Source organism: Panicum virgatum, chromosome 9K (genome assembly GCF_016808335.1).
Source record: "Panicum virgatum strain AP13 chromosome 9K, P.virgatum_v5, whole genome shotgun sequence".
Classification (NCBI taxonomy): Eukaryota; Viridiplantae; Streptophyta; class Magnoliopsida; order Poales; family Poaceae; genus Panicum; species Panicum virgatum.
Window position 1 is genome coordinate 44,717,342 of NC_053144.1, and position 11,053 is coordinate 44,728,394.

General features: G+C 47.5%; 1 protein-coding gene across 1 annotated transcript; it reads left to right on the forward strand.

The window, feature by feature from the left end:
- The first annotated feature begins 8,003 nt into the window (after positions 1–8,003).
- LOC120648725 (peroxidase 57-like) lies at positions 8,004–10,331 on the forward strand. Its single transcript, XM_039925408.1, has 4 exons — positions 8,004–8,228; positions 8,348–8,527; positions 8,888–9,050; positions 9,898–10,331. Exons 1-4 carry the CDS (start codon positions 8,004–8,006, stop codon positions 10,305–10,307), a joined length of 978 nt encoding a protein of 325 aa, XP_039781342.1. The 3' UTR covers positions 10,308–10,331.
- Positions 10,332–11,053: the final 722 nt, after the last annotated feature.

Below are 11,053 nucleotides of genomic sequence, written 5' to 3' on the forward strand. Positions count from 1 at the left end.
TTCATCTTGAATCCTAGAGGTAAATAAGGAGTTTCAACAATATAATGTTTTAATGCTGTTAGCTAAACTAACTGGTACTGATTATTCTACTTACTTCGCTAAGGTAAGAGTTGAGCTTGCAATCATATTTAAAAAGTATGATAGTAAGTTCGGTGCAGTGAGATTGCAGATTTCTACACAACAACCATCTTCTGGGTAAGAAGAAAACAACTTGCGATAAGATTTTTGCATCTGATGGTGCTGTTGCTTCAAGTTCATCGACTGGTATTGGTACTGGTACTTCCTCCACCTCTCCCTCTCTAGCTAGAAGAACCTCAACAAGTGCCTTGTTGCATGTAGCAAGCACTACTGTTGGCCTTGGTATTGGATTTGAATTGTCTTCATATTTAGATAAGGACACCGTGGCCTAACATGAAGATGATGATTTCAACATCTTAACCTGGTGGCATGAACACAAACTAACTTATCCAGTGCTTTCAATCTTAGCTAGAGATGTTTTGATTGTTCCTGTTTCTACCATCTCTTCAGAATTTGCATTTAGTCTTACTAGCAGGATGATTGAAGAAAGGCGGCGTCGACTGGCCCTAGAGATGGCGGAGATGCTCTCCTACATCAAGGATTGGGATGCTGACGAAGCAAGGGCCCAACACTCAATGGAGAACAAGGATCTTGAAGCTTTATTAAGAGAACTTATCTTGATTTTTAAACTTGTAATATTCATGCTGGTGCTCTAACCGTACTGTAATGTGATTGAACTTGAATTATATTTCACTTGAGCTGGGCCATACTCTTTTCTATCTAAGGTTTTCTCATGAGGTGTGAGTTTTTACCTAGGAATGAGGCAACCATCGCACTAAGATCAATAATATTCAGTATTTGTATAATCTCTTATCTCTATGCCTTTGTGTGATCTGTCTTTGTTTCTTTTTTCCTTTGAATTTTAAATTTATTTGATCAGGTATTATAAAACTGTGTGAACGATTGGTACATAGAACATGAGTTGAATGTGTGGTGATTTGTGGCATAGTGCCTGACCGGCACGGGCACGAAGGGCCCGGCATGCCGAGTGTCCCGGCCCGGCCTTTTTATGGGGGCTTATGGTCGTGCCTAGGCCGCTAAGTCAGCATGCATGCGGCCAGACTAAGTCATCGTGCCGGATAGGGCCGGGCTGTATCGTGCCTGAGCTGAGCCGCGCTAGGGCCGGGTAGTGCCGGGTGGCCCGTTTAGCCAACTATCTCCTGTCACCCGCGGCTGCCCAACCTCGCAACAGTCCTGCAGCACAAGCCCTCGCTGAAGTCACACCTACTCGCCCCCCTCGTGCTCGAGCCTTGTTGAAGCGAATCTTCTTGACCTTGCCGCGCTCATGTCTCGCCCTGACTGTGCTGTGAGGAGGGTCTCGCTGAATGCCGGGACATCTTGTGCATCCCCTGCCTCATCCTGCGCACGTAGCTGGGGTAGCCCCCAAATGCAGGAGTGAGAGAGCGGCGCTGGGCATGCGGTCTAGCTCGGAAGGGGCGAGTACGGACTGCAGGAGAAAGGAGATGCCGAGATCTCGAGATTGAAGGCAACAGCGTCAAACTCGGATGGACTCGTTCGGCTAATTTTTTTGAATAAGTTCATCCCGAATCTACTAGGAATACTCTTTATCTAGGATGATCCAATTCTCGCCTTACTCCAACCAAACACTATGAAAATTGGGATAAAATAGCTTCATTCCAACTCATCCCACCAACCAAACACTACCTTAGTGGCCTCGCTATATCATTTCCTCCCTTCGTACTTTATCAGCACCCGTTAACCTTCACCGCGCGCCCACACCGCCATGCCTTGCCGTCAACATGTAGATCGGCCCTTGTGCTGTATGTGGCTCCAATGGCACTTAGTTGCGTTGCTACATCGTTTCCTCTCTTCACTCTGTTGGCGCTTCGTTGGCTCACGCCACTAACTACTCGTGCCACATTGTCACCATGCCTTTAGCTCCGGTGGCGTCTTTGCTGCTTCGCTGCACCTGCACTGATACGTTGCAGTCGCCGCTTTAGGCGGCATACGCTGGTGAGTGGAGACCTCAAATCCCCAATAACCCATAGTCCTAAGACGAGTAACGGTGTAAGCACTAAGAATAAGAAAATTTTGAAAGTCGCTAGATTATGAAAGCAGTAGAACTGTCTCTGAAATCGGTACAAAGCTTTCTGCCACTTCTGTTTTTCTTATTGAGATCACAATTATGGGAGATAATTGGAAAATGAACCCCAAAACAAGAATATACTACTACACGTCAGCACGTTAGGGTACCATCAAAAATAGAGTAGTGACTCTGTTTCTCATGGGCTCTGTTCAGGTGGGCTGACTCCGGCCTATATATATCCCGGCAAACGGGCCTTTAGGGCCTATATATTCCAAGTAACAAAACGGACTTTTTATCTTTCAAGTAATGTGATCACCAAGCCCGATACCTGTCCGGTCCAGCCCATTTCAATCAAATTTTCTCCCTCTTGCGAGTCCGCGTGAGATTCCTTGTTGGGCGTCCGTTTGACTTGGCGACTCCGTGGCACATGACAGTGTTGCTTAACCTGCAATGCTCTTTGACTTGTCCAGCAGCTAGCAGGTAGGTGTGGCTTAGATCAGAGGCTTGAACAGATCCAGCGCATGAGAATATATGTGCGCAGCTGATCGCTCCGGTTTGTATGGCCATCACCAACTGAATGTCTGGTTGCTTCAACTGCAGAAAGCTTTTCTCACAGCATGCCTCAGGTCAATTCAGATCAAGGTAGAGGTAGGTAGGTAGGTAGGTAGGTAGAGCCCTAGGATATATAGGAGAATAGCTTCCAGACTAGATAACATATGAATTGAAGCAAGCTGCAAATGGGAACGGTAGCTAGTAGAGGAGGTATCACTTCAGTTCACAACAATGGGATGTTAGGAACATGCCCTGCCGTCTTCTACCCATCTGTTGTAACATGCCTACGGTCGATTTATCTAATTAAGTTTGGCTCAAATCCTGAATCCTCGTTTGTTCTTAATGGAGAGGATTTATCAGATCAACCATGGTCGTCTCTAGAGCCATCTTTCTTTTTATAGAAAAAAAGTAGTACTAAAAACATAATCACTTGCTAGCTAGCTGAAAGTTCTGCAGGCAGACTTTGGATGATCTTCCTGCTGCGTACGGTGGCATCAACTGGCCGGCCAGGCTGCATGGTGCTGTCGGCTCGCCATGAAAAGGAAATGCTGGAGGTCCGAATGAAGCAAAGTTTTCAGCGCAACTTTCTGTTTAAAGAATCCTACGGCTTTCTGAAAGATTGAGAACGAAGTCAGAAAAGGACACGCTTTACAGTGCAACAGCTAGCATGCGATGATTCTATCCTTGAGTTGGAGAGGAACTCGCGGCAATCTAGGTGGTAAACGTGACCAGACCTTGAACTACTTCAGAATACGATGAGGGCTAGTAGCTATAGACTCACAAGTCACCTACAAATCAACCACAGGCACAAAACAGGCCACCCCTCTCTCTTTGGGAGCTGCATAATGTATACGCCAGCGCATCGGAAGGGTCGGTCCATGTCTTGAATCTGAGCACATGCCCAGCCAATGGAGCCATTATTTGATCATATATCACATGTTTTGTGGTTACTGCTGAGCTACGAGCGAGACCTCTCTCTTCGATGAATGCGGAATCCATATGTAACCATTTGACTACAAGGATTTTTTAAAGCATCCTTAGATAATTAAAAAGTTCCAAGCGAATGCATAGTTGCATTAGCAGTAAGGGCTTTGTCTGCTCAAGTGCTTATTAATCAGATCCATTAGCTACTACTTGCATAGTGGGGTTGTAACACCCTGCCTCGCGGACAGTCCGCTTGGGGCAGCGGACGGTCCGCGACGGCCCTGTTTCAACCACTCCGAGACCGAGGTTCGTTGGTCGCCGCCACATGCCGACCGTCGAGCTCGTCCCTGCCCATCCCCGTACGCCGCATTGAAGTCGCGCACCGCCCTTCACCCACCCCGCGCCCAAGCCCTCGTTCTCTCTCTCTCTCTCGGTTCACTCTCTCTCCCTCCCGACGCCATGGACGACGTTTGAGCGACTCCCGTTCGCCGGCCGATTCCGCGAGCTCCCCTCCATGGATTTCAAATCCACCGCACCTGAAGCTTGACCACCTCCATAGCTCCCTCCTCAACCCCTCCAACCACCGCCACAACCCCCACCTCGCCGGGAATCTCGGATTCCCCGGCCGTCAGTTCGAGTTTCGCCCAAACTCGACCTCACCGTGGAACTCCATCGTCCAGGCACCGTTTCTTCCGTCCAAGGGCTCGAATCGACTGTAAGTGAGCCACTCATGCTCGTGCTCCCCTCGTTCCTCCACGTTCATATTGTTTCCACGCACGTTCTCGACGAAGACATTCTTACCGCCACGGGCCGCACGTCGCCGACTAGGTTCGGCTTGATCTCCTCGTGTGCGTCACCCATGCCCGTGTGCGCCTTTTCGAGTAGATGGATCTCCTCGCGTGCGTCACCCATGCCCGTGTGCGCCTTTTCGAGTAGATGGGGTAGTGCTAGCCTCGCCGTCGGTCGGGCTACCGTCGGCGGGAACGGCGCGCCGCGCCGCCGCGTTAGGCTCACTGGTGGCGGCGCGCGGCGTCAAAAGACAGGAATCGCGGACGGTCCGCCTAGGAGGGCCGGACAGTCTGCAGGTCAGGATAGAAGTTGTCCAGAGACGATGTTGTCTCTGATGGGTTTTGCAGAATTTAACTGCGGACGGTCCGCTAATGGTGAGCGGACAGTCCGCCGTAGAGTTCAAAATTTGTCCAGAGACGATGTTGTCTCTGGTGGGTTTCGCAGGGTTGAACCGCGGACGGTCCGCTATTGGAGAGCGGACAGTCCGCCGTATAGTCTAAAATTTTGTCCAGAGACGTTGTCGTCTCTAGTGGATTGACAGAGTAAACTGCAGACGGTCCGGCAAGGAGGGCCGAACGGTCCGCCGGTAGGATTAGAAATCTGTCCAGAGACATTGTTGTCTCTGGTGGATTGGCGTAGGTGTATTGCGGACAGTCCGCTAAGGGTGAGCGGGCAGTCCGCCAACCAGTATAGAAATTCTCCAAAAACATTGGTGGTTCTGGTGGGTCTGCCGAGTTGAACCGCGGACGGTCCGCCACTTGGGCGCGGACAGTCCGCAGTACATTTCATTTCGAAGTAGTAATTATATAGTTGGATTGCACTCAATTATTTTATATGCATTCGTGTAGCATCCGCAGTTGAGGACGTCATGTATGATGTGATTGCAGCACCACAGGAGCAGCCGGAGCAAGCCCAGGACGAGAGACGTGAGAACCCGGCCCAAGGCCCGTCTGACCCCAGTTCTGAGCAGCAGCCCGAAGGCAAGCCCCGGTGCATGCTCTATTATTTCAAATTTATGACACCTATATATATTTCTATTACTTGTGCATTAGGTTTAGGAATTATTTGAAACCCTAGTTGCATGATCCCTAGGTTCCCTGGAGTTATACTAGTATGTATAGGACGATAGAAATGTTATGCTTAATAAGATCTCGGTAGAAGTCGAGTGGTTTCTGGTCACTCGCGAGATATAGGATATCTCGTTATTTTGAGTATATGGAATATTAGAATAGGTTAGAGAAGGAAAAGAAATTGGAGACCGGGCGGGGAAAGGCTAGCCCCGTCTGTGTCAGTTAAGGACCGTTCGTTGTCTGGCCCTGTGATCGAGTTTGAATTGTACTAACCGCATGCCGGGAGTAGGAGGTAGTCGAAACCGGTAAGCCTAGTACTGCCTCGCTCCGAAAGTACAGAACTTCTACCCACCCCTTAGGGTAGTCGAGTGGCCGCGGAGAATTGGGATGCAAATGTTTACTTTTTGTGGTCTCTCGTAGAGCTCGGCTGACTATATGCAGGTGGGGCAGTTCTGTAGTTCGCGGCGGGGAGGAGAATGGTTGGCTCGTATCGTCTGACGGGACAATTGTGTGCCGTGTTGGTTAGGTCCACCTTGCAAGGTTAAAACAGATCGATTCGCCGTCAGTCGCTCTCGGATATGAGCACCTTGATCGCAGCACCGCATCGTAGTAATGCTTTATGGAACATAAGTGATGCTTGGAAATTGTTTATCTTGAATTAATATCCTATGTTTGATATGGTTGCTTAGAAGATGCAAATACTAGTCGATGATTTAAATATATAGAATATGGAGCTAAAAGTTGAAATTAAGGATTCACTTTAGAGGCTTTTATGCAAAATAACCACCAGCCAAATACCTTGCATGTCTAGGTATGTGAGTTAAGTTATACCCACTTGTCGGGTAAGTCTTGCTGAGTATTAGTTGCTCAGGTCTTTTGTTGAAACATTATTTCAGGACACACAGACGTAGACTTCTGTCCATGCTGCGTTAAGTTCATCCGTCGGGACGCGGAGGGATGGGAGATTGTGAAGCCAGACTCTTAGTTAGGGGACTCCTCGGTGTACATTTGTGTTAGTTGTAGGTCTTTTCCCCTCTATTCGAACCTGAGTTTCGGTAATGTAAAGGTTATAAATTATGTATATATTCAAATTTGATTTGTAAAACTTATGGCAGAGTCTTGTGGATATTGCTGTATTTTCAATTATATATCGTGTTTGTACCATCTGCGCTCATCTTCGCGTAGGATTATCGGTGTTGTTTCGATTGAGACGTGGGCTGAGAAAGGGCTGTCAAATTAAACCATTGTGCTAATGCGCCCGATGTGTTCAAATGACGGCCATTACGCTTAATTAAGAGTTTTAATTTGGCGGTTCCGTCACATGGGTCATGTGGTTTTGGTTTTATTTTGCTGATCTGGCTACGGCGATGGGAATATATACTGCATATGCTATGCAGAAGGGATTAGCTAGATAGCACGTACATGATCGATCGATCGATCGACTATCATTTGTTCCTTCATTCGCGGATCTTATGCGTACATACAGTACATGGGTCAAATGATTAGGGGATTTTGCATCAGATGTATTCATGTTGAGGCGCTGGTGTCCAATGAGGTGCCTGGAAAGTGCATCTTGGGAAAGGGCACCGGTGAAATGGAGAGAAAATGGTCAATGGAAGAGCATCAACCAGTAGGAAAAAAAAACAGGACATTGTTATTATTATTATTATTATTATTATTATTATTATTATTATTATTATTATTATTATTATTATTATTATTCCCCACGCGATTGATCTTATTCAGCTGTATTACGCCGGGTATTACTAGTGCTATGTTTGCACCAAGATCTAAGTTGTTAAACTATGGGCATTTTTAAACGAATTAATTAGGGCAACACACACACACATATAAGCATCAAGTGTGGTAGTATTACAGCTGGATTGTTAGTCGTTTTAGCAAATAAATCTAGATATATACATATACATAGTTTTTTTTATTGTATGTCAAGTTATAACGTTTATCTAGTTTAGAGGTACTGGGACTGACGATGGAGCAGCTAGTACTCCTGCCAAGCCGGCGGCACCGGCGGCGTGTGGCGGCACGGCTACTCAAGCGCAAGCGCACTGAGCCCTACGTGCACAGCCAGCCGCACAAGATCCAAACGACGCCGCACGACTCACTACGCAATCTCACTCTGTCCCCCTGGTCCGCGCGCGATATCTATGCCATGCCTTGCCAGCTTCTTCTCTGCCAGCAGGTCCGATCCTGCTAGTCTGAGAGCTAGTCCTCGACCTATATAGCCCACCACCATTCTGCGTGCGGCTTCTTGAGTCCTCGCTCATCACCTCAAAGAGAGAGAGAGGCAGAGGAGAGAGAGCGAGAGAAGAGCAGAACAGAGCTGGAAAGAAATTAAAGAGAGGAGAGAGAGAGAGAGAGCCGCCCACCAATAATCTCCCTGCCGATCGAAGGCCTGATCGAAGTGCTATAGGCTGCACTGTGCTGTGCTGGCCTGAGAGGATACAGTTCTATTCTCTCTCCAGTACGGTCAAGATCGAGTACTCCAGCTGTAGAATAGCGCAGCCACCGACGGCCGACCGGAGATGCAGCCGGCCCGCTCCGCCGCGCTGCTCGCCGCCTTCGTCGTCGTCGTGCTGGCCTCCGCCGCGAGCTGCCGCGCCCAGCTGGCCAACAACTACTACGCCGGCAAGTGCGGCAACGCCAGCGTGGAGGCCATCATCCACGACGCCGTCAAGGCCCGCCTCGCCTGGGACAAGAGGATGGTCGCCGGCCTCCTCCACATGCTCTTCCACGACTGCTTCGTCGCCGTACGCACGCACACACCACTACTGCCTGCTAGCTAGCTAGTTAGTAGCTTCTTCAGTCGTGCCATCAGTTTGATTTGATTTTGTTACTGATGATGATTTGATTCTGTTACAAATTAAAGGGGTGCGACGCGTCGCTCCTGCTGGACGGGCCCAACACGGAGAAGACGGCGCTGCAGAACAACGGCCTCTTCGGCTACGATTTGATCGACGACATCAAGACGACGCTCGAGAATGCGTGCCCCGGCGTTGTCTCCTGCGCCGACATCATCGTCGCCGCAACAAGGGACGCCGTTGGCATGGTGAGTCGCTCACGCATTTAAGTAATTTAATTTGTATGCTATGCGAGCTGTGATGAGTAAAGCAATGCCGATTGGTTTTCATTTTGAGGAATAGAAATGTCGAACAATGGCTTCATGTTCCTTGGCACTTGCCTTTTCTTTTCAATTTGCTCTCTTGTCAATCTCACTAGTGCAAATGTTGCTTTTGCTAAGAGGAAGAGAATAATGACTGTAGTATCTAAACCATTAGGCTATATATATACATCACACTGCCATTAATTTGTATTGTCTGTTTTACTTCTATTTCAAGGAGTGATCTGTGAACAAATTATCAATGTTTCTAATTAATATATAATTAATCTATCTGTGCATCAAGTACAGTGCGGAGGGCCGACCTACCAAGTGCAACTGGGAAGAAGGGACGGCATGGTGTCACAAGCGTCCATGGCGAGCATTCTACCAGGCCCCAATGTCGACATCCCCACCGCCATTGATCTATTCTCGAAGAAGGGCCTCAACAGCTTCGACATGGCCATCCTCATGGGTATGCCGCTGCCTACGCCGCTACGCTGCCATTTCTTAATAAATCCGATGACTTAGAAAATTAACAAAAAGCCGCTACTTAGCTTGTTTTAATTACTAGCCGTATATTTATATATAGTGCTGCTGAAAGTTTTTACCATGACCCATGTGTCGTCCTCTTCGGCTACATCACCAAGACCGTGGTTTTACAAAGTTAGCCTCCTGACCTAGAACACAGCTAAGCTGCTTATTGATTCAATGTGCATAGATCAAGAGGCTCAACACATGGAATGTCACGTCCACCAGTGTTGGCATACATAAAATAACAGTTTGGCATATTTAGATATGCGTTAGTTTATTGACCTGCGTGCAGGTCCTAACGTTATACTAGTAGGAGTACTACGCGGATATATATCATATTTATTACGTTTCCCCTCCTTCCAATGTACCATTATGATGACCTGCCAGATTCGTACTCATATATGCGCTAAATCGATCAGGTCGACAGATGGAGATCTCAACACATTTGAAACGCATAAATAAATAGGTGAAACTAAGCTTTAGTCCGAATTTGGCAGGTTCTATATATGAACTAATGAACTAGACTTTAGTTGGGATGAAACTAAACTTTAGCCCAAAGTTTAGTCCACCTGCAGTTTGGATCGCCTGACGGACTAAACGTTAATTAATTTAGACCTAAAGCTTAGTCCATGGACCCAAACGGGATCTAAGAACTAAGCACAACGCGCCAATAATTAATAATCACGACCAACACAAAGCTACTAGGCAGTGGGCACAATGCAACTTATAGCTAGCAGCTAACAAAAAAAGTTCGGTGATCCAAACATTCTTGTTTTTTTCCATTACAGGCGCGCACACGGTTGGGGTGACACACTGCTCAGTGATCCACGACCGGCTGTACAACTTCAATGGGACGGGGTCGCCGGACCCGGCCATGGACCCGCTGTACGTTTGGATCCTGACGAAGTTCGCCTGCCCCCAGGGTCAGACCTTCGACAACATCGTCTACCTGGACGACCCCTCCAGCATCCTCGTCGTCGACAAGAGCTACTACGCGCAGATCATGAAGCGCCACGGCGTGCTCTCCGTGGACCAGGCGCTGGGCGACCACAGCTCCACGGCGTGGATGGTGAACTTCCTGGCCACCACCGACTTCTTCCCCTCCATGTTCAGCTACGCATTGAACAAGCTGTCCGCGCTCGACGTCTTGACCGGCAACGCCGGCGAGATCAGGAGAAACTGCCGGAGGACCAACTGATAATGATCTGGCAGATAATATACACAAAACTAGGTTAATTACCAGCAGTGCGCTAGCTAGATACTGCTGCAAGAAACAGAGAAAGAAAGAGGAGAAGAGCATATATACATGGCAAACTAAAATTAAAAACGTACGATATGATCGAGAGCATTGTCAGTGATAGCATATGGTCTTATACCATAGTTAATTGAGTAAAGATTCAATTTACTGGAGTAGTACAAGGATCAGTTTCTCTTTTTTTTCGCGTGTGTACTTTGATTCTTTTGTACGTGGCTCGTATAAAAATAAACGTTCCATGCATGATGTAACATTACACTAGCTTGTCTTTTTTCCCCATAAGAGGGCATATATATACAGCACTAGTTTATATTAGGATTTTCAAACGAGAAATATTTGGAGTTCCAATATAATAAAAGGAGAAATTGATTTTCCTAGAGTGCTGCAATAAAAATAAAAAGAATGTAAACTTGAAGGTTTCAGGCTTTCTCCCATCAGTTTCTTATAAAGGGTTAATATTCAGATGCGAGCATATATAATTAAGGCGCAGCAGTTAGGTCAAATGAGCACCTTGGAGAGAGCGTCAGCCAGCCTATGACAAAGCAGGGTAGAGTGCATCCCGAGAGGGCTTTGCCCCCTCTCCGGGATGCCGATGGGCTCCTGTTTCGTGCAGCTCTCTCTCTCTCTCTCTGCAAGCTCTGGAATCTTCGGCCTCACGGAAGATCAGGGCAGTTTCTTATTATTATTAA

Coding starts and splice junctions, on each gene's coding strand:
- LOC120648725 (XM_039925408.1), top strand. CDS start 8,004: ATGCAGCCGGCCCGCTCCGCCGCGCTGCTCGCCGCCTTCGTCGTCGTC. Junction 8,229..8,347: donor TCCACGACTGCTTCGTCGCC/GTACGCACGCAC, acceptor TACAAATTAAAG/GGGTGCGACGCGTCGCTCCT. Junction 8,528..8,887: donor CAAGGGACGCCGTTGGCATG/GTGAGTCGCTCA, acceptor CATCAAGTACAG/TGCGGAGGGCCGACCTACCA.